The 24,188-nt window shown below is 43.1% G+C and overlaps 2 protein-coding genes across 3 annotated transcripts in view; both read left to right on the forward strand.

Moving 5' to 3' along the window:
- Positions 1–4,049, forward strand: part of GANC (glucosidase alpha, neutral C) — an 89,786-nt gene extending 85,737 nt beyond the window's left edge. For both annotated transcript variants that reach the window (XR_001821020.2, XR_001821021.2), the window contains exon 26: positions 1,505–4,049. The gene's annotated coding sequence lies outside the window, so the exon portion shown is untranslated. The remainder of the gene's footprint in view (positions 1–1,504) is intronic.
- CAPN3 (calpain 3) overlaps positions 4,048–24,188 on the forward strand; it is a 69,229-nt gene continuing 49,088 nt past the window's right edge. The window contains 2 exon segments of the mRNA XM_017516293.2: positions 4,048–4,240; positions 4,243–4,346. Coding sequence (XP_017371782.1) covers positions 4,048–4,240; positions 4,243–4,346 — 297 coding nt within the window.

Genomic DNA, 24,188 nt, shown 5'->3' on the forward strand with positions numbered 1-24,188 from the left:
TTGGCCACCCAAAGTGCAGCAGCTGCTTCTTGACAGTTGTTTCCAGCCAGGCCAAATGGTATTAGACTGCTGTCTAGTCAGAGCCAGGAGAAGAGGAGCCCAACTACTTATATGCAAGGCTATGGCGATCTCATGCCTAATTCACATCAGTTAAATCTTATTCATACATTTACTTCGATGGGAATCAAGAGACCTGGACTCTAGTTTGGTTCTACAGTGAACTGGCCGAGTGATCTTGGCCATGGAATTTAACCTCTCTGCACTTTGTTAAAGAGAAGATCTCTAAGCCTGGTTCAGTGGCTCACACATGTAATCCCAACACTTTGGGAGGCCGAGGCGGGTGGTTCACTTGAGGTCAGGAGTTTGAGACCAGCCTGGCCAAACTTTTTAGTAGAGATGATGAAACCCCATCTCTACTAAAAATACAAAATTAGCCAGGCCTGGTGGTGCACACCTGTATTACTAGCTACTCGGGAAGCTGAGGCAGGAGAATCACTTGAACCTGGGAGGCGGAGGTTGTAGTGAGCCGAAATCATACCACTGCACTTCAGCTGGCGACAGAGCGAGACTGTCTAAAAAAAAAGAAAGAAAGAAAGGAAAGAGATAATCTCTAAAATTCTGTGAGTTTTCCAATACTTAACTGTAAAAATACATCAGATATTTCAAGTTTCCTCAGTTGCAAAATGGAATTAGTCAAACTTGCAGAGTTGTTCTACAGATTTAAAATATTTTATGTGTACAGAAAGGGAAAAACAGTAACATTACCAGGGAGAAACCTGGTAAACATCACTTTAGGCAAGTGATCAAAGTTGACATCACCTGTAATGAAACCTATCAATAACATGTACCCACAAATACAGTTTGAGGAGATGGAGATGGCCATGTCACATCTGTGATAGGCTTCCCCCAAATCCATAACCTCAGTCTAATCATGTGAAAAATATCAGAGAAATCCAAATTTAGAGTCATTCTACAAAACTCTTGACAAGTACTCTTCAAAAGTGTCAGGGTCATGAGAGACAAACACTGTGGAATTATCAGAGACTGGAGGACACTGAGGAGTTCTATCTTTGCAACTCTTTTGTAAGTCAAAAATTATTTTAAAATAAGTTTTTTGAAGGTCTCTTTGAAGTGGCTAGCTCCCAGTAGGCACTTAATGAGAGGTATTATAATTATAAGCAAGACATTGCTTCCAATGGTGTTAGAAATCCAAGAAATGCTTCTTGGTGGCAAAGACAGTCATTAGTTGGCAATGCTGTGCAACGGAAACCATTCTAGCCACAGAGATTACATGACCGTGGGTGAAGTATGTTATAAAAACTAATTATCCTTGAAGGGGCTTCTGGGAAGTGAAATGAGCTGCTGTTTATATACTCTTTATCTGCCCTTTGTTCATGGGCCCAAGTTGGATTTCTTCCTGATAGCATTGGTTTCCACAGCTGTGCCATTGAATAAACTTTGAGTTTGGACCTGTTCATCTGAGAGAATGTTTTATCCACAACAGCTAATGGAGCAAAACGAATGGCGCCTTGCCCTTTCTGTGTTTGATATACCTACCTGCTCTGACAAGAGGCTCACCAATGTCACACACTGCTGTTAGTTACTCACAGATGGTGCTGGCTGAGACAGCTAAGGAAAGAAAGCTCAGTGGGTGTGTGGCCCAAAACAGCTCCTCCGCCTGGAGCAGATGAGCCGAGACTCTTTGATTGCACCGGCAAAGCCAAAAGTGTAAGAAATTTCTCTTTGTGTAGGAAAATTTCATTTACCAGATATATAACACATGTTTATTAAGGGCCTTCTATATGCCTAAACCTGAGAGGGAAATGGGAACCCAGTTCCCAGCTTCACGGTCTTATGGGCAAACAGGAAGTTAAATAAACAGAAACAATAAACTGTGGGTCTGTGCTGTGAATTTCAGGGTGGGATAGAATGCTGGTTTGGGACCCAAACTTACAACAGTGGGGGAAGGAAACCCTACCTTTGCTGTCTGTGCCATTGGTGACTTTGAAGGTGGAGGTCCATCTTTTTAGTGCAGGAAGATAGGCCAGCCTCTGATTGGAGATGCTGTATACTACGTGAGCCTGGGCAGATTATACCTATTTCTGTGCTGTCCACATGCAGATACTCAGTTAATGCCCATTGAGTGAATGCTGATTTGTGTCAGCAAATGAATGTATCATTTAACCTGACCTAACTCCAAAGTAATATTAAATTCAGGTTTTCTCTAACAACACCATTTATTGAGTGCCTAAGACAATCCTGGCACTATGTTAAATGCATTACATAAATTATTTAATCATTACAGAAACCTAATAACAGAATGACTGTAATTGTACCAATTTTGTAGGTGAGAAATCTGAGACAGAACGGAAGAAATAACTCAGCTAAAGTTACACAGGTACAGCCAGTAAGGGGCCAACCTAGACTTTGAACTGAGGTGGTCAGCCTCCAGAGACCGCTGTCCTCTATTCTGCCTCCCCAGTTAAAGAGCGCTGGGCATTTTCTTGGAGGGACAGAAGGCTAGGCTGATGGTCCTGCAAGCCCAGACATAGAGTTCTTCAAAACTGCAACCCCAGGGATCAGGAGGCTGATAGTACTCACTATTTTACCTGTCACTTCCTACCTTCTTCCATAGCCGCTAACCTGGGATCACTGAGACAGGTTGCATGGAAACAGGCACGACTGCAGTCTAGGACATGCCTCCACTCTGCCATAGTTTAAATGTGGTCACCTCCTTTTTGGAGCTGGTATTGTGGGTAGAAGGCAAGGTGGAGGCCAGGCAGGCACTTCCCTTCCCCAGAGCCACTTATGCTTCATCTAAGAGCTCTGAAACCGGCTTCTTAGATGTGGCATCCCAGGATTTGACAGGCAGTCTGGTTCAGTATCCAGTTCCAACTTATGTCTCAGATACCTAATGTGGTGTGGCTGATCTAGTCAACATATAACCTGTACAGTAAGTTCTCACTTAAGATCGTTGATAGGTTCTTGTAAACTGTGACTTTAAGCAAAACATATTGTGTGCTATAGGGACATAACTCTTGTTTATATCAGTTAGCTTGGTTTTGCTACACAGTACATCATTTTGCTTAAAGCCACAGTTTACAAGAACCTATTAATGACGTTAAATGAGGATTTACTGTGCCCAGGTACACTTTTTGTAGCAGATTCAGTCCTAGTGTTTCTTTTGGGGGGTGGGGAGAAACAAGAGGTGGCAAGGTCAAGTACGCAGGTAGTGACAGGGAGTTTCTCAACCAGGGACTCTGATGAGTATGATTTTCCGTGCAGACATTTCCAATGAACACTGACCCAGAACATTCTAGAAAAGATGCCAAATCTAACATTGAATAATGTTCTGATATCCTAAAGTTTTAGGAATGAAAATCATGTTCTCTAAAATTCACAGAATATTTTCCTAGAATTCAGTACCTCCCGTTCACCCTAACTAGCTTCTTTGCAATACTGTTTTCCATTCATTTGGTGGCCAGTATTTGGGTGGTCTATATAACTGCCTACTCAGTAACATGTCAGCAGTTCTCAGCTAATTTCCAGCGTTCACCTTACTCAGATACTCCCTTTTCATTTTCTGACAACACTAGCACTTCATTGCAACAGAGATGTCCCTAGCCAGGTTCTCCTTTCTCTACCATGCAGGCTCTCTTGCCCTCATACTCACAGTGTTTCTTCACATCTATTTTTAGTTTTCCTGGCTCAAGCTTCTTCAGGCCACTGAAACACAACCCTCACTCTCTTTCTCTCTCCCTCTGACATGCATGCTGCTGATAGGAGCCCCCAGGTAAACATTGCTTCAGAAATCCTTTAGCACTCCTTTCTCAGGAAAACTTATGTCTTCAGGATTACAGCTCAATTTTTAAGATGGACATAACCCTGTACGACCTTCTGATGGGCTTTCAACTTTGAACTGGATATGGACACTTTTCTCTCAGATGACAGAATTACTCCAACTTCCCCTTTACAGTTGCTTCCTTTCCTTGAAGATAGCTGTATCTTGTTTTCTTTAAAAAGTTTTTTATTCCAGAGTCACTTGCCATGCCAACCGTTATTAGCCCATCTGTGGCTCCAAGGACAGCGGCTGAACCCAGGTCCCCAGGGCCAGTTCCTCACCCGGCCCAGAGCAAGGCTACTGAGGCTGGGGGTGGAAACCCAAGTGGCATCTATTCAGCCATCATCAGCCGCAATTTTCCTATTATTGGAGTGAAAGAGAAGACATTTGAGCAGCTTCACAAGAAAAGAAAGTTCTTTACGTGGACCCTGAATTCCCACCGGATGAGACCTCTCTCTTTTATAGCCAGAAGTTCCCCATCCAGTTCGTCTGGAAGAGACCTCCGGTGAGTAGCTTCCTGCTTGCTGGCTGGGTTTTCCCCCCACAGAGGAGTCCTCCCACTCAGCACCTCCGGCAGCTCAGCTGTGCACATGGGCACTGGGGGAAGGATCCTAGCAGCGGCTCTACTGGGTTCTGTCCTTAAGTGTGAAGCAGGGAGTAGAGGAACAGGTCTTAGATATTTCACCAAATCTCAGCAAAATCCAAAGGGAGAGTAGGGAAGCAGAGCTGATTCTGGTGAGCAAGGCCCACCTAAAAAAAAAAAAAAAAAAAAAAATCTTGCCTTTTATAAAAGTGATTGGAACTCAGTTTAATTCATTCTGTAAAAATAAATATTCCATTTTCAGAACAAATTCCAGACAGCCCAGATCTACTCTTTCATTTTTGTATCTTTCATCTTTGTAAAATTACTTCAGTTTCTCTAGATAAAATCATGATATTATTATTCTTTAATTTACCAGTGGCTATATCTTTCTGAAACACAAAAACTCTAGAAAGAGGAGAATCATAGGCAAGCAATATTTTTTCATGCATAAAATGTTAGGGTTAGAGAGAGAGACCTAGCAATCAGTTTTGTCCACCTGCCTCACCTCATAAATGAGGAGCACACCAGAGGGAAATATATCCAGTGGGCACATGACAGAGCCCGGATTAAAACTCCTTCTCTTTTGGGAAACTCTCCCGGCCTCTGGGTTTCATTTATAGTGATCACCAGGAGGGAAATCACATTCCCCTGGCTCACCTCTGTGATCTTGCCTCCAGTGTGACTCTTGTTCTTAATTCAAGGAATATTTATTGAGCATCTACTAGTGCCAGCACTGGGCAAGCAACTGGGGGGACAGTAGTAAGAAAGAAAGACCAAAATTCCAGCTGTCTTGGAACCTAGGGTCCTGAAGGGAAGAGTGGCATTGAACAATAGTGACACTGTCAGGAGATGATGTTCTGGGTGTCACAGAATTATGTGGCAAGAGGAGCTAACCTGGTCCAGGGAGAGTAACCTTCCCTGAGGAAATAATGGCAAGCTGAGACCCAGTGCTATTTATCAGCAATGTTTTTCTTTATTAACCTAAGATGGGCCAGGCACGGTGGCTCAGACCTGTAATCCTATCACTTTGGCTCAGACCTGTAATCCTATCACTTTGGGAGGCCCAGGCTGGAGGATTGCTTGAGCCCAGGAGTTTGCAACCAGCCTGGGCAACATAGCGAAACCCCATCTCTTTTGTGCTAAAAATTCAAAAAATTATCTAGGCATGGTGGCACATGCTGTGGTCCTACCTACTTGGGAGGTTGAGGTGGGAAGATCACCTGAACTCAGGAAGTTGAGGCAGCAGTGAGCCAAGATCACGCCACTGCACTCCAGGCTGGGTGACAGGAGTGAGACCCAGTCTCAAAAATCAACAAGAACAACAAAAGAAACCTGAAGGAAAATATTCCCCAACACTGTGTGTTCCACAGGGGCTCTTCTGGGTTCTTTGCTAAGGCCCATGACTGTCCCGAAGGCCCTCAGTTTAGGAGATAACACTGCTCTGCTATCAGAGTATTTGGGCATGTCACACGCCCATACTGAAATATCTTCGGTGACATCCCTCTCAGCCCCCACTGCCTTCAGGACAAGTCCAAATTCCTTAGCCAAGCCATAGGCCCTTCTCAGCTGTTCCCTGCCTACCTGTCCAGGCCCATCTCCGCCCTCTTTCCTCGGATCCTGACACACCAGCACTGCTTGGACATTGAGCTGCTCTGTTGTTCCAAGTCTTCTCACACCAGAGGCCTTTGCTCATGCTGTCTGTCCGCCTGGCATGCCCTTTCTGTTCTTATCTGAAACTGCTCAGGTGCCACTTCCTTCATCCTTTCTCATGACTATTTCCTTCTCACTGAAAGCAGAGACCCTTCCTGTTCATCTCTGATGCCCCCTCATATAGCACAGGCCAGTCCCATAGTGGGTACTCAGCCAATGCTGGTGAATGAAAACCCACACCTGAGGGCCTTGACCAGGGAGATAAGATGGTCTTGCATTCCTAGGCAGGGAGTTCCTAAAAGCCCTTTCTTAGGCCAGACATGGTGGCTCATGCCTGTAATCCCAGCAGTTTGGGAGGCAGCGGTAGGAGCATCTTGGAGACCAGCCTGGGCAACATAGTGAGACACCATCTCTATTTAAAAAGTTTAAAAAAATAAAAGCCCTTTCTCAGAATAGGGAGAAAATAACCTACAAATACTGTTTTCAGTGAAATCATTGGTGGACTTGAGTCTTAAATCTATACTTATAAATTAATAAAAATGCTTTCGGGCCTGTTATGTCCTAGGCACTAGATTGGTCTGGAAACTTATACTGGCAGTGTCTTTGTGTGAAATGAGGGGTGCAGAAGACCTGTCTGTTCTGAATTGTGCCCCCACCACCACTATCACCAACAACAAAGATCCTGGATTTTCTACTGTTTGAGTCACTAAAGGATCAGATAGCAAAGGCCACTCTTGGATGAAATGCCCACACGTTTCCCTGGGGTTAAGATCACAGGAACACTGCCCAGTGGGTTTACTAGCATAAATGAGAAATGAAGAATTAGAGATGATCAGAGTTGGAATGCATCTTGGAGAGGCAGTCCAGTGCCCTTGCTTTACACGTGAAGTGATTAAGGCCCAGAAAGGGCAAATGACTTATCTAAAGCCACACAAGTTGACTTGAAACTGAAAAACTGAAATGACTCCAGAACTTTCTGACTGTAAAGCACTTCTTGGAGACATCAGTTCTCCATGAATTTCCTCAGTTGTAGTGACCTTTGCCAACCCTGAGCAGTCTGAAAAGGCTGTGCCCTGTCAGGAAAAGCACCAGGCAGGTGAGGAAAGGCCTTCCTGCTTTTACTGTCTAAGGCACAGAACCTTTGGAAACCAATCTGAATTTTTTTTAACCATAACTATTATTTATTATGATTATAGTGATGATAATTATAGCGATGCAGGAAGAATTATTCCTGGACAACTATAATTCTGGTTCAAATAGCATGCTACACTTTCAGCCTTTCCCTCTTAATAGAAAAGAGGCTGTGGCCAACTGTTCCCAGCCCTGTAATCTCTTCTCTCACTTACCACTGCTACCTCACAGCCTTTCTTCCTCTATTTGGGAGCATCATGCATTCAATTTCCAGTCCAAACAATGTGATTCCTCTAGCCTTTCCTTATGTGATCTATTTCTAGGTTCAGAAAGCAAACAAATTATTCAATATGTATTTTTCTCTCTCCCCCTTCCCTTCTATTCAATACTTCCCAACTGTTAAGGCAAGTTTTCTTGATGACAGATCCCAGGGCAGAATAGAATGGCTTCTAGAACAGGGCTTCTGGGATGCTGGTGCCCAGTACACTAGGGATATGTTGGGGATGGGAGGGCAGGTCATGTTTCATTCCATGGGGTGGAAGGTTCAGTTGCACCACGCTCCGGGCCTCTCTCCTTCCCTTGGTGGGTTTGTAAAGAGAACTTGACCTGTAAAGTCTGATTCTTGGCTTCCATCTTTCTCTGGGAAGCAAGCTGCCTGCAAGAAGCATGGCTTCTGCTCTCTGCTCCTCCTTGCAGCAAGTTTTCATGAGTCAGGTCCCCACGGGGAGTCATGCAGGAGTCCCTGAGCCACCTGGTAATACGTGGTTAATAGTAAAGATAGTCGATAATCTTGAGTGAGAACTCACTGCATGCCAGTAACTATTCTAAGTGCTTCCCATGTGTTAATTCATTTAATCTTCAACAATCAAAAATTCAACAATCCTGGGAGGAAGTACGATTATTGTCCCACTTTACAAAGGAGGGAACTGAGTCTCAGTTAAATAACTCGCTCCAGATCTCCCAGTCGGTGAAGGTTGGAGCTGGGATTTAAACCCACACAGTCTGGCTCTAGAGCCCCAAATCTATGTGATTCTGAGATTTAGATGTTAATCTCTGTTTTTATTAATAAATATGGCATTCTGAACTCCCACCTGCCCTGCACTTTGGTAGTATTCCTTTATTGGCTCAAAACTCGGACATGGAAATAAGGTGTCATTTGTTGAGCCTCCTCAAGACACAACAGGTATTGAGTGACACCCCAGGGGGTGCCCCTGAAGGCAGGAGCCTCTGTAAGTTGGAGATGGAATGGCACAGTAGCTAAGAGCCCAAGCTCTGAGGTCAGGCAACCCATGTTCAAGTCTTAGCCTGCTACCTAACACTTAGGTAATCTTGGTCACATACTTACCCTCATTTTGCCACAGGTTCTCCATGTGAAAATTGGAGAACAACCATAATAGAAGAACCCATCTCATAATTAATTGAGGATTAAATGAGTTAATGCAGGCTAAAAGCTTAAGACCAGCACATGGGTAAGTGCTCAGTAAACATAGACTACTCATTACTGCCTACAAGACCTGTGCCGTCTCTTTAAAGCAGCAGTATCATAAACATTTTTCCACCTCAATTTGTGGCTATGACCAGTCAATATATTTACTATGGTACTGATTTGGGTACCTCATGCCTGGTCTAAATGCATCTGTCCATCTCAACATGAGGACATACGTGTGAATGCTCCCCTCATGGGCAGGGGACTGCTTGTCCTTTAGAGCAATTCCAGTTATTTACATCAAATATAAAATGTATGTTTGGTTGTGAAAATGTGGGTGTATCACAGAGCCAGGAAGGTGACTACAAAAGAGTGATCACACTTGGCTGGGAAACTTGGCAACTTGCTCAATGACTGGCTGTGAAGACCAGGGCTTCCTCTTTCCCATCTCCATGTGCCTCAGTCATGCCAGGTGGAGAGTTCTTAAGCTATTTATCTCTACTCTCCTGCAATCCCAAAATCAGGGGAAACCTAGATCCCTGCTGTTTTTGGAGGGATGAAAAGTGAAAGGCTAGTTTCAGGGCCTTGTGATGAAAATGTATCTGGTCCCCTCCTCACCCTTGGTAAAGTGGGATCCCAGAATTGCTCCACAGTGCCCTGCCCTGCATAATCAACTCAGCTGGCCAGGGCCTCCAGCAGTGGACACTGACAACAATGAGGTACCTGGGCCTCCCCCTCTCTCTGGTGCTAGGTGGAGTCACCTTTCTGTAAATTCCGTATTATTCCAGACCCTTCCTAACCCAGAGCTTGGAGAAGGAAGAGCCCACCCTATTTAGGAGCTGTATTAACCCAGACTTCAGGTTAAACTTCACTCCATCAGCATAGTCTCAGTGTTTCTTGGCTCTGCCAGGAGAAGTTATTTCTGGTTGGGCCTCCAGTTCACAGCCCTGAATTGGAGTCAAAACTGCATTATTGATATACAGCCACCTCCAGCTTAACCTCTAGCTTTTTCCCTAGGAAATCCGTTCTCCCTTCCTCCACTGCCCTCCAAGCTCCTGGGACTGATAGCTGGGACTCTGCAGTTTCTTACTGCAACCTTCTGCTTAGCTCTCTTTTCTATTAGCTGTTGGGAGTTGGGGGAGCTTGCCACCTTCCCACTTATCTCCAGATCCAGTGCCTTCTCATTTGCTGGTGGTGGCTGGAGCTCCAGCTATTGGTTGCCTAATCCACCTCATTCCCTCAACTCCTGTCCCCACCTGCCTATCATTACAGGGTCCCACCCATTACCAGCTCAGAGCTGGATCTCCACTTCACCCACATTTCTCTGATGTTTGCCTTTCCTCCTGCAAGGTATTATTATCATACCCATATCCAGCTGTGCTTTGCCCAGTAGTCCAACCTCATCCTTAGCTCCACTCTTCCTCACTTTTGGGGCCAGCTAGTTCCCTCCACCAACACCTGGACCTGTGGAAGCCTCTTTCCCAGTCAGACAGCAGCAGCCCCAAAATTCTCCAAACAGATGATTTTATTCCTTGTATTCTGGGACACAGAAATCTCTTGAATTTGGCTTATTTTAAGGATAAAGTTTAGGTAAGTTTCCCAAGCTATAATTCATCATTAGCCTTTATCCCCAAGTCTAGAAGATTCTCAATACTAGTACTTTCTTGATCTTATCAGAGGGTGTCCACAGAAGGTCGTGACCACCACCCAGCTGAATGCAGTTGAAGGAAGCTTTCTAACGTAAGTTGCATCACAGTTTCAGAAATGTGAGAGAAATTCAGAATGTGAGGGAAATTGTGAAATGTAAAATGTGAGGGAGAAAAGCATCTCAGAATGGAAAAATAAGACAGAGAGTTCCTTCCCACCTAACTCGCAGTTCTGCCATCCCCAACCTATTCCTTTTCCCAAGCTCTTTCTTCCATGCTGTCTATCGATATGGACCCACCACACTGGCTGGTTTTGCTGCTTTCTGTATGACCTGGTCTCTTGCCCTTTCCCAAGGTCCTCACCACCCAGGCAGAACCAACAGCTTCCGGGCTGTTATGCCAGGAGAAAAAAAAAGCATGACATTCTTCAGGGTAGATCTTACTGCTGTGGAATTATTCTCGAGTCTTTACACTTATTTCACCAAATGTGCACTTTCTGAACCCTTATCATGGCAGAAACATCTTCTCGCTTCACAAGGAAAACCTGTAAGAAAAAATTAGAAAGATTATTGTAATTACAGAATTACAGTAATCTCTGGGGTGGGTGACGGAGAATTAAATATGATCATCTTCTAGGAAGAAAAGAAAGAAAAACACCTGCTCATTTACTTAAAAGAGGGAGGAGAGCTGGAACTGAAAGGAAAATGGAGTAGAGGAAGCAACAGGGCCCGTGACAGCCACCCACCCAATGTTCTTCCTCTCCACAACCCAACCCTCACAGAATTCTTTTTTTTTTTTTTTTTTTTTGAGACAGGGTCTCACTCTGTTGCCCAGGCTAGAGTGCAGCAGCTCAAAATCTTGGCTCACTGCAACCTCCACCTCCCAGGTTCAAGTGATCATCCTATCTCAGCTTCCCTAGTAGCTGAGATTACAGGCATGCGCCACCACGCCTGGCTAATTTTTGTATTCTTAGTAGAGATGAGTTTCACCATGTTGGCCAGGCTGGCCTTGAATTCCTGACCTCAGGTGATCCACCTGCCTCAGCCTCCCAAAGTGCTGGGATTATAGGCATGAGCCACTGTGCCCAGCCTCCCTCACAGAATTCTTTCTGAGTGCTTGTGGAACTTTTGAGGCAAGTGACTTGGTAGAGGATGGAGGTTCCTATTTTGGTTTATACAGGCAGTACTGAGCTAACACTCAGAAGTCAGAGTGTGGAAAGCACAGGAGTGTGGGGAGACAGAAGCACACAGTAGGGAGCAGCTAGGAACCCACTGAACTATAGTGGGAGTGAGGAGGCCCTGCCCTCTCAGAGGCTATGGAGTAGTGTTCAAGACTAATTCACAAGGAAGCCTGGCTCCTCAGCTAACACTGGGTAGCATTCTGCTAAAGAGGAGCTGACCCATACTTTTCCATTTTCATTCAACCTTCAAGTTTAAACAACCACCATCAGAACCTTCAGAAGTATATTACATACTCTAGAACACCAGGAATATAGTACAAAAACTGCTATTTTTAAAATCCCCCAGAGATCATAGGACCAAAAATTGGAACTACTTTTATCCTTTCCAAATAGATGGCTTTCTTTCCTAATAGGTTTTAAAGGGAAAAGGATGGCTCCATCTCCTTCAATAACCTACAGCTTGTAACTTTCACAATGTGAACAATTCATCCTTATTTCTAACTAAGATGTTTCCAGGTACAAATATAGCATATGTTCTCTGGCTCTGACCCAAAAGACAGTGAAATAGAGTCAGCTGATTTTCCCTAAATGGTAAGCCTCCCTATTCTTTTTTAAAATAGAGATAGGGGGTCTCACTATGTTGTCCACACTGGACTTGAACTCCTGGGTTTAAGTGATCCTCCTGTCTCAGACTCTGAGTAGCTGGGACTGCAGACATTTCCTGTTCTTGAATCATGTCAATGTTCTTTCAGTGACTTCAGATCAGTCACAAAATTGTTCCAAAAGCATGGCTTTTCCAACATGGAGGATGTCAGTGCTATTAACCATACACGGCCAATCCTTGTTATTTGCAGATGCCATATTTGAAAATTCACCTATTCACTAAAGTTTTTCTCCCCAAAATTAGTACTTTAGGTGCTTTTGCAGTCATTTGTGGGCATATACAGAGCTGTGAAAAATCTGAGTCACCCCACACACGTTTCCACCTCAGGTCAAACAAGGCAACACTCTTGTTTCAGCTTTCATACTGTAAAGAGTGTCCTTTCCTGACATCTTTAGTGCCATGTTTTTCTCATATCTGTGCTGTTGATTGGTGACCTCCAAGCACAGTGCTGAAATGCTGTCTAGCATTCTAAGAGGCTGTGGTATGCCTCATGGAGAAAATACCTGTGTCAGATAAGCTTTGTTCACACACAAGTTATAATCAGTTGGCTATGAGTTTGATGTTATAAAATCATCAATCAATAAACAAAAATTTAATGAATCAATATTAAATAAGGTATCTTTAAGCAGAAACCTATTGATTGGTTGATGAAAATGTGACCAGAGACTCACAGGACCCTAACTCTGTATTTCCCCTAGGAGCAATGGTTCAGTATTTACTAATACAGTGTTCTCAGCAATATTATAAAACATAACTACCAAGAATAATGAGTATTGGCTGTACTTCATTTTCTCTGTATTCTTAAGTATTACAGGTTGAAATAATACTCTATCAAGAATGTGGCCAGGCGTAGAGGCTCATGCCTGCAATCCCAGCACTTTGGGAGGCTGAGGTGGGTGGATCACTTGAGCCCAGGAGTTGAAGACCAGCCTGGGCAACATGGCAAAACACTATCTCTACTAAAATTACAAAAATCAGCAAGGCACGGTGGTGTGTGCCTGTAGTCCTACTGTAAGATTTAAATGAAAGAGGAAAGAAACATGAACAGTGGCTCAACTGTCAAAGTCAGGTTTATTTTGCAGAATAAATCTGAGAGGGGCTTCTGGGCGATTTCAGTCAGGAGCACTCTGCCTTACATACTAAAGAGTATTTAAGGGTTCAGGGCGAGAGAGCTTATTTCAGGCTTGGAATGTTTCTGCATGGAGGAGAAGTTCATTGTGGGTTTGGAAAGTCTCTGGTTGGAAGGGAGGTTATCTTGGGGCTAACATATCTCCCACTGGAGGGGAGGTTATCTTGGGCCTGGCATGTCTCTGGTCAGGAAGCAGTTTATCTTAGGGTAGGAATGTTTCTGGTTGGAGATGTCATTTGTGGTTTATGATCTTGCTGACATTAGCCATTAGGCTGATGCCCTTTGGGTTGGATTTAGGCGGTTTTTGATCAAGGGGAATTTTTAAATGGTAGTGCGTGTCCAAGATAGCAATGCTCCTGCTCTGTCATTAGCTACTTGGGAGGCTGAGGTGGGAGGATCACTTGAACTAGGGAGGTTGAGGCTACAGTGAGCCAAAATTGTGCCACTGCACTCCAGCCTGGATGACAGAGTGATACCCTGGCTCAAAAAGAAGAAGAAAAAAAGAATGTGATCAGTATGGAGTATTGCAGCATGTTTTAAACCATTGCAGTCATTCTTTTTCTTGTTCAAATTGTCCCATCTTTGGACAGTAGGAGCCCCTGTATGTTGCCTGTATCATTTAACATTACTCCATGAATCTTTTATCCTTTCCTTGTTTTCTGGCCACAACAAAATGTGCCACACCTATCTTGTACATTTCTTGCCCCACACCTGGAATGAATCATTTCTTCAAGAAACCTGGTTCCTTTTGGTCTAAAATGGAGTGAAAGGGCATTGAGAGGACAGATGGCCACCAACTTCCTAGGACCCAGCACTTGACCATCGCATCAGCACTTTCTTTCTGTTTTTTGTTTGTTTGTTTTTATTTTTTGTTTTTGTTTTTGTGTTTGAGATAGCGTTTCACTCTTGTTGCCCAGGCTGGAGTGTAATGGCACCATCTTGGTTCACTGCAACGTCTGCCTCAAAGATTCAATAGATTTTCCAGCCTCAGCCTCCCGAGTAGCTGGAATTACAGGCATGTGCCACCACACCCAGCTAATTTTTGTAGTTTTAGTAAAGAAGGGGTTTCACCATGTTGGTCAGGATGGTCTCAAACTCCTGACCTCAGGTGATCCACCGACCTCAGCCTCCCAAAATGCTAGGATTACAGGCATGAGGCACTGAGCCCAGCCTCACGTCAGCACTTCAAGTTGGAAGCTTTCTGTCCACACCAGATGGTCTCTTGCTCTAATGACCTCTTCCATGTGCCCCACTGCCTCTAAAATTAATACTGACTTCTGTGTATCTTCCCAGACAGGAATCGCTTGACCTGTGTTACTCAGTTCTGAAAAGAAGAAATCCTAGGTAGGCACAAAATAAAAGTTACTCCATACCAGCATGAGATGAGAGGGAAGGGGCTGAACCACAGAAAAACCTAGGCTGTGGCAGGAAGCTCTCTGTTCCTAGGGCCCAGGACCCAGTTGTTTCTTCTCCCAGGAAAAGTATTTATCTTTCCAATGAAGCTGACTCAGCAAGTGGTCTGCTTATGATCTGCTTTAAGAGTGTTACCTTCATCAGACAGAAAAGTGAGGTCACTGTCCTAGCCACAGAGAGGAAGAACTGAGGACATTGTGCAGTGGGGTTAAGACAGCTAGAGTTAGAACCAAACAGAGCCTGTCTGAACACTGACTCAGCCACTAGCAAGTCACGTAAGTAAGTCATCAGAAAGTCCTAGTAGGTGTGCAAGGTAAGGTAGCAATTACTATCAGCGTAGGCAGCAAAGGGCAGGAGTATAACACAGTGATGAAGAGCACAGGCTCTGAAATCAGGCAAACTTCATTCAAATCCCAGCTCCATTGATTAACAATGTGACCTCAGTCAAATTATTGACCATCCTGAGGTCTCAGTTTATGCATCCTTCCTATGTTCATAGAGTTGTTGTAAGGATTAAATGAGATTCCGTATATAACATGGTTAATACAATGAGTCAATAAATAGTGATGATAGTAACTGAAAGGCAAAATGAAATAGCCAATTGAGAGCCAGCCTTCTGTCTGCTCAGCAGAGAATCATGATAATGTCATCAGGGGGTGGGGGGGATGAGAAAGGTGCATATGTTTTGGTGAAAGTGACAATTCTATAAGTAAATTTTAGGAGCACCTTCTGTTATATTCTATAAGACAGTAGCTCCTCATGGGGGTCATGATGGGGACAGAGCTCTGGACATCATGGTGAATAAATTAAAGTGACTCAGCAGTATAATGCTGACAGTGAGAGGGGCTGGGACAGAAATGGCCAAGAAATACAAGGTAGGTGCATTTTCCTAATTATAAATAAGGCAAAACATCTTTTTTGTACACTTGTCTATTTCTTGATCATCTGTATTTCACTGAACATGAAACACCTGCTAATGTCTTTTGTACATTTTTCTCCTGAGTTGTGTTTTTTAATTTGAATTGTAGGCATTCTTTATATATCCTGGATACTAATCCCTTCTTGGTTAGATGTGTTACAGATATCTTCTCCCAACTTGTGACTTGCCTCTTCACCCTCTTAAGAAGACATTTTTAGGTTGGGTGCAGTGGCCTGTAATCCCAGCACTTTGGGAGGCCGAGGTGGGCAGATCACCTGAGGTCAGGAGTTTGAGACTAGCCTGGCCAACATGGCAAAAACCTATTTCTACTAAAAATACAAAAATTAGCCAGACATAGTGGCAGGAGGCTGTAATTCCAGATAATCAGGAAGCTGAGGCAGGAGAATCACTTGAACCCAGGAGACAGAGGTTGCAGTGAGCCAAAATCCTGCCACTGCACTGCAACCTGGGCAACAGAGCAAGACTCCATCTTAAAGAAAATTTTTAAAATTTAAGAAGCTTGTTGGGATTTTTATTGCAGTTGCGTTGAATCAACATGGATACTTGTTATTCAATATTATCAATACTACATCTTGATAATATTGAGTCTTCCTATCCATGAAGCAGGGATGTTTCCCCATTTAAATAGGTTTCTTTTAATAAATGTTTTAAAATGTTCTCAATGACACCTTGAACACCTTTTTTTTTTTTTTTTTTTTTTTTTTTTTTTTTTTTTTTTTTTTTTTTTTTTTTTTTTTTTTTTTTTTTTTGAGATGGAGTTTCTCTCTTGTTGCCCAGGCTGGAGTACAATGGTGCACTCTCAGCTCACTGCAACCGTCATCTTCCAGGTTAAAGCAATTCTCCTACCTCAGCCTCCCAAGTAGCTGGGATTGCAGGCATGCACCATCATGCCCGGCTAATTTTGTATTTTTAGTAGAGATGGGGTTTCACCACGTTGGTCAGGCTGGTCTCGACCTCTTGACCTCAGGTGAACCACCCAACTCAGCCTTCCAAAGTGCTGGGATTACAGGTGTTAGCCACAGTGCCTTGCCTACCTTGAACATCTTTTGTCAGACTTATTCCTAGGCATCTTTTAACAAAAAAATGTTAAACAAAAGATATTTTTGTTAGTGGCATCTTTCTTAAAACTGTACTCAATTCCTCAGGCATAAACATGCATTTGACTCTTTTATGCAGTATATTTGCTAAACTGATAGTAATTCTAGTAATTTCTTTTCTTTTCTTTTTTCTTGTTTTGAGATGGAGTCTTGCTCTGTCACCAGGCTGGAGTGCTCACTGTAACCCCCACCTCCCAGGTTCAAGCAATACTCCTGCCTCAGCCTCCTCAGTAGCTGAGATTACAGATGTCTGGCACCATACCCAGCTAAATTTTGTATTTTCAGTAGAGCTAGGATTTCACCATGTTGTCCAGGCTGGTCTCAAAGTCCTGACCTCAAGTGATATGCCCACCTGAGCCTCCTAAAGTGCTGGTATTACAGGCATGAGCCACCGAGACCAGCTGTAATTCTAGTAATTTGATTGCAGATCTGAAGTTCTTTATCTGTATGTAGATTCTGTATTGTTAGATAGATAGATAGATAATTTGCAAATAACGACAGGGCTGCCAAGTACCTTATGCAGTAGCCTTATTCTTGTTCTATTGCACTGGCTAAACCCTTCAGCATATTGTTACATAAGAAAATAACAGACATCCTCATCTGGTTCCCAGTTTTCAAGAGACTATTCTTAATTTTTCACTGTTGAATAGATTCATAGATACCACTTATCATTAAGAAAGTCCCCCTCTAGACTTGCTTTGCTAAAAGTTTCTTTTAAAATCATAAATGGTTGTTGAACTTTATAAAATACTTGTTGTGCATCTGTTGAGAAAATCATGTAATTATCCTCCTTTAAACCATTAATATGCAAAATTACATTAATAGAGTTTTCTAATGTTAACACCTGGCATTCTTAGAAAAGCACATTTAGACCATATTAGCTTTCTTACACATCACTGAATTTTGGTTTGCTAATCTTTTATTTAGGTTTTTAAATATCTGCTCACAGATAGATGATAGCTTTATGAGATTGGCTTACTATTTGTCTTTCTTGTGCTGTCTAATTTTGATAACATAAAATAAATGCAGAGGCGGCATGCAGTGGCTCACACTTTTAATACCAGCATTTTGGGAGGCTGAGGTGGGCAGTTCACTTGAGGTCAGGAGTTCAAGACTAGCCTGCCTGACATGACAAAACCCCGTCTCTACTAAAAATACAAAAATTAGCTAGACACAGTGGCACATTCTTGTAATCCCAGCTACTTAGGAGGCTGACACATGAGAAATGCCTGAACCCAGCAGACAGAGCTTGGCTCAAGCATTGCAGTGAGCCAAGATCGCACCACTGTGCTCCAGCCTGGGTGACAAAATGAGACTCTGTCTCGAAAAGAAAAAATGAGTACAGGATGTGCCTTCTTCTGAAAGAGACTGCATAAGATGAAAACTAAATGCTCTTTAAATATTTGGTAGCATTTTGCTGATGTTTTCTTTAAAGAAAGAGTTTTATCTACAACCTCTTTAATAATCATGGATCATTTGAAATTGTTTTTCTTCTTGAGTCAGTGGTAATATTTATTTTTCTAGGAATTTGTAGTGATCCTATCACAAAGTTTGTTGTTTTTGGCTTTAAAGTCAATTTTGCTGAATATTAGTGTAGGTACACAAGCTTTTGGGGAAAGGTTTTGTGTTATATATTTTTTTATCTTTTACTTTCAGCAGTTCTATGTTCTAATATCATGAATGTATTTCTTATAAAGTGCTTATGGCTTTTTAAAGAAACGTATTCTAAAAACCTTTGTGTTTTAGCTGGAAATGTTAACCTATTTACATTGATAACGAGTATTAATATATTTTGGGTTCATTTCTATTTTCTTAACCATATACTTTGTATTGCTTTTTAAATGTTCTTTGTTTCTTCTATCTACCCTTTTAAATTTATTATAAGTGGGATTTTTTTTTCCTTTCTACTAATTTGAAAGATACAGACGATTTCTGTTTTTCCAGTGATTCCCCTAAAAATGTTAACATACATACTAATCTTAGCAAAGTTGAAATTAATCAATAACTTCATCTTTCTCTTAAACAATATGAGAACCATAGAACACTTTAGTCCTGAGTCCTCCTCTCCTAACTAATATGTCTTGGTATTCAGAATTTTAGTTCTAGCTTTATTTTTCTTTTATTTATTTATTTATTTTGAGATGAGTCCTGCTTCATTGCCCAGGCTAGAGTGCAGTGACGCAATCTCAGCTTACTGCAACCTCCTTCTCCCATGTTCAAGCGATTCTCCTGCCTCCACCTTCCGAGTAGCTGAGATTATAGGCGCCTGCCACCACACCTGGCTAATTTTTGCATATTTAGTAGAGACAGGGTTTTGCCAGGTTGGCCAGGCCGATGTCAATCTCCCGACCTCAGGTGATCCACCCACCTCGGCCTGTGGGATTACAGGAATGAGCCACTACACTTGGCCCAATCTTTATTTTCTAATATTAAAAATGAGAAACTAAAATTTTTAATCCAGTCAATATTTACTTAGATTTACACATGTTTATCAGTTTATTTACTTAATGTTCTGTCCTGTGTCTCAGACTTTTCCTTCTATAATAATTTTACTTTTTCTTAATTACAACGTTTAGAAATTCCCTTAGTAAGGGTCAGTTTGTAGTAAATAAGAACGCTGCATTTTTATTTGTATGAAATTTGCTCTCACTCTTGAAAAGTTTTGCTGTCTAATCAGTCCTAGGTTGATGCTAGTACTATCTTCTGGGTTACATTGCTGTTGAGAAGCAGCAGTCTTTCTTTCTTTCTTTTATTTTTTTTTTCTGAGACAGAGGCTCGTTCTGTCACCCAGACTGGAATGCAGTGGTGTGATCTTGGCTCACTGCAGCCTCTGCCTCCTGGGTTCAAGCTATTCTCCTGCCTCAGCCTCCCAAGTAGCTGGGATTACAGGTGTCCACCACCATATCCAGCTAATTTTTGTGTTTTGTTGTTTTTTTTTAAGTAGAGATGGGGTTTCAACATATTGGCCAGGGTGGTCTCGAACTCCTGACCTCATGATTCACCCACCTCGACCTCTCAGAGTGCTGGGATTACAAGCATGAACCACCATGCCTGGCCCAGAAGCAGCAGTCTTTCTACTCAGTGTACCTTCATAGGCCATCTGTCTTTTTCTCTGACTCTGGAGATCTCTTTATCTGTGGTATTCTGCAATATCACTATGTTGTGTCTGATGAGCTCAAGTATTTGGAAGATCTGTCACTGGTAAAACGCTTGATAGGTACATAGAAAAATGAGAGAATTATCAGTAACAGGAAGAAAGGAACAGTTATACAGAAAGGAAATGTAATTACAACATACCACTTAGTTACAAAGTGAACAATATATAATAACACTAAAGTAAATAATGAATTTTGATTTTACCAAAAATTTTTTGTTTCGTCATGAGACGGAGTCTCACTCTGTTGCCCAGGCTGGAGTGCAGTGGTACAATCTCAGCTCTCTGAAATCTCCACCTTCCCAGGTTCAAGCAATTTTCCTGCCTCAGCCTCCCGAGTAGCTGAGGTTACAGGTATGCACCACCATGCCCCGCTAATTTTTGTATTTTTAGTAGTGACAGGGTTTGTAATCCCAGATATTTGGGAGGCTGAGGCAAAGAATCACTTTAACCTGGGAGGCAGAGGTTTCAGTGAGCCAAGATCACGCCACTGCACTCTAGCCTAGACAACAGAGCAAGACCCTACCTCATAAATAAATTAATAAAGTCATGGCTTCAAACTTCAGTGGACGTAAGACTCTCCTGGTGAGCCTATTCAAAATACAGAGTCCCAGACTCCTATCAAAAGTGTCTGAGTCCTCAGGTTTGGGACAGGGCCTGGGAATCTGTATTTTCAACTGGCAGTCCAGATGATTCTAATATGTGACGTTCAATGATCACACTTTGAGACACACAGAGTAGACAAACGCCATCAGGTGTTCATGAGCAGACAGGGAGACCCGGCATCCTCCTTTTGGGTAAGCTGCCAGGCCTGAGTTTCCTCCCATTTCCGCTCCCTGCCCTCACATTAGAGCTGCCTATTTAAGCACAGTTAAATGTTGAAAAAGCTGGGCTTTCTGTTGAATATAATTCCCACATGACACACATTCATCCGCTTTCCACCACATTCTTCACCCTAAAGGTCCTGAATTTGCAACAACAGATGTCTGCTCACTACCACTGGGACCTACTGTAACAGGAACTTCCATTTGCGGTCAAGTTACTGCTTCCTTTTGACAGATGAGAGTCCCTAAATGAGTGATCAAGGTCTTTGAGGGATGGGCCAGGGACATCAGGAGTGTGAAGACTTCATTACCCCCAGGCAATGGCGTGGGGCAGATTCCTCCCATGCATTCAGTAGCCTGTATAGGATTAGTATATCAGAAGGCCCTATGCTATAGCCCATTGCTCACCAGTGTCAAAGGCATGAATGCCTTTTGCTGAGATAAAATAAGCGTCTCTCTAACTATATTTTCTTTTTAGAGGAAGAATCTCAGCAAGGCTGGTGAAGACGCCCCAAAGGTCTTCAGACGCCCCAAAGGTCTTCAGGCCATTACGGTCTGTCCCAAGGCTGTCCCTGGGGCTATCTCTCCCCTCTCTGGCTCCCTCTCATGGTGTTGCCCCTAGACCGTGGGCTCAGGGGCCTCCAGTCAAAGCTGCTGACTCTGACCATGACCTTTCTCTGGGCTGTGTTCCTTTGCATAGCACTGCTGAGGGTAGAGGAGCTATATAGGCTCCAGGCTGTTCATAAGAGGATTAGGCCTGGGCTGAGGGTGCAGTGGGAAAGAGGCCCCAGGGAAGGCCCAGCTCCACTCCCTGAGCACTCGCCATGCCCTACCTCCTGTCAGGATTCTTCTGTGACTGTGATCTGAGAGAGGGACAGGAGAAACAGAGAGGGCACCATCACACAGCCCCTCAAGTTTGAGGGGCAGGATTTTGTTGTTCTCAAAGGTGTCTGGCCCAGAAGTGCCTCTTTGAAGATTGTGTGTTCCCAGCAGGTGTTCAGGCCCTGGGCTCCCGTGAGCTGATCCACAAAACCAAGATGAAGGCCATCACGTGGAAAGGCCTAAGGTAGGGATGGAGGAGATGGGACTTCAGGAGCCAGCTCTTGGGGAACAAGAAGCGAAGTGGAGGCCGGGCACAATGGCTCATGCCTGTAATCCCAGCACTTTGGGAGGCCAAGGCGGGTGGATCACGAGGTCAAGAGATCAAGACCATCCTGGTCAACATGGTGAAACCCCGTCTCTACTAAAAACACAAAAAATTAGCTGGGCATGGTGGCATGTGCCTGTAATCCCAGCTACTTAGGAGGCTGAGACAGGAGAATTGCCTGAACCCAGGAGGCGGAGGTTGCAGTGAGCCGAGATCGCGCCATTACACTCCAGGCTGGGTAACAAGAGGAAACTCTGTCTCAAAAAAAAAAAAGAAGCCAAGTGGTCCAGAGCCTGAGGCCATGGATCCCTCCTCTGAGCAATTGACTTATCAAGGGTCTCTTTATCCCAAGTACCTTTTGGCTTCCTCCTGAAACTGGAGATGTTATTTTCTATTCCTGAAAAGAAATTATTGTAATACTTTATGGGTCACTGAAATCATAAATATTTTTAGGGAGCTAATGCATTGTAATCAAATATCATGTCTCTTTTTTGTTGTTTTGAGAGAGAGAGACTTGCTCTGTTGCCCAGGCTGGAGGCAGTGGCATGATTATAGTTCACTACAGCCTCAACCCTCCAGGCCCAAAAATGATCCCACTTCACACCTCAGCCTTCCAAGTAGCTGGGAGCCCAGGCATGTGCCACCATATGTTTCTTTATTTAACTTATTTATTTATAGAGATGGGGTCTCACAGTGTTGCCTAAGCTAATCTCAAACCCCTGGGCTCAAGCAATCCTCCTGCCCCACGTGCTGGGATTACAAGCAAGATCCATTTCATCTGGCCTCACGTCTCTTATTGAGAACAGGTGTTTTGGGGGGTGGGCGAGTAGAGTGGCTAAGAGTACTAAGGCTCACAGTTTCAGGGAGAGTTCTGTGAAAGGTGGTGAACAGTAAAGAAATGGAAGGTTGGAGACCTGCCTTCTTAATCTTTCACCTAAGGCTTGTTCATTCGTGTGTTGTCACTTCTGTTTAAGTGGAAAGGTTCGTGCTGAGCAGCCTTACAGGATGAAGCAGTTTGTTCCAGGCTACCTTAAGAGGCAAGTGAAAAGCCCCTTGTGTCAACTTGAGTACGTAAAAGTGCTTGGGAGTGTGTAGCACAAGGCCATTCTTTCTGCACGGAGAAGCTTATAGCTCCAAAAAGGGTTCACTGCATTTAGAGCAGGCAAGAAACTCTAGACCAGTAGGCCCTGAGGAGGGCGTATACAACCCAGTAGAGCTACAAGATGGTCCACTGCAGTGGATGAAAAAAATATTAAAAGTATTTATACCTATTTTTTAAATAAAGTTTCAGAATGGTTTTAGATTCACAGGAAAAAATTATGACGATAGTACAGAGTTCTCATATACCTTGCTGCCAGTTCCCATTACTAACAAATTGCATTAGTATGGCATATTTGCTACAATTAATTAGCCAGTGTTCATATATTATTATTAGCTGAAGTCCATACTTTTCCTTAGTTTTTGTCTGTTATCCTTTTTCTGTTCCAAGATCCTACCCAAGATATGACATTACATTTAGTAGTAACGTCTCCTTAGCCTTCTCTTGGCTGCAACAGGATCTCTGACTTACTGGGTGTTTCATGACCCTCACACTTTTAAAGAGTACTGGTCAAGTATTCAGTAAAATAATGTCCCTCAATTGACATTTGTCTGCTGTTTTTCTCCTTTTGGGCTTAGGGGTTTGGGGGAGGGAGACCACAGGGTGAAGTGCTGTTTTTGTCATATTATATATCAAGGGTGCAGACAATAAACATGCCTTCTCATTGTTGATGTTGACCTTGGTCATGTGGCTGAAGTAGTGCTTGTCAGATTTCTCTACCATGAAGTTATTTCTTCCCCTCTTTCCATACTATACTCGGGAAGCAAGACACTAAGCATAAGCCCATACCTGAGCAAGGGGGAATTGTGCTCCACCTTCTTGAGGGCAGAGGATCTACATGAATTATCGGGACTCATTCTGCATGGGAGCTTTGTCTATTCTCCTCATTTGTTTATTTATTTAGTCACTTGTTTATATCAATGTGGACTCATGTATCTTGATTTTTATTTTAAGTTGTAATCCAATCCATGCTGCTTTATTTTGTAGCTTAGGTTGTCCCAGCTTTCTTCATTAGGAGCTCTCAGTTGGCTCCTGTGTCTACTTAACATACCTTAATTGTTTCTGGGTTTCTGTGTGTGTGTTTTTTTTTTCCTTGAGCACTTTCTTACTTTCTGGCATTACAAGATGCTCCAGGCTTATAATATGTATCTCCTGCCCCAATCCTAGAATCAGTCATTTCTCCAAAGAGCACTGGTTTCTTTTATTGGACAAGGTATTCGATACCAAGATCTGGTTGCTAAGTCTGCTCATTGCTACTGGAGTG

Source organism: Cebus imitator, unplaced genomic scaffold (genome assembly GCF_001604975.1).
Source record: "Cebus imitator isolate Cc_AM_T3 unplaced genomic scaffold, Cebus_imitator-1.0 Scaffold579, whole genome shotgun sequence".
Taxonomy (NCBI): Eukaryota; Metazoa; Chordata; class Mammalia; order Primates; family Cebidae; genus Cebus; species Cebus imitator.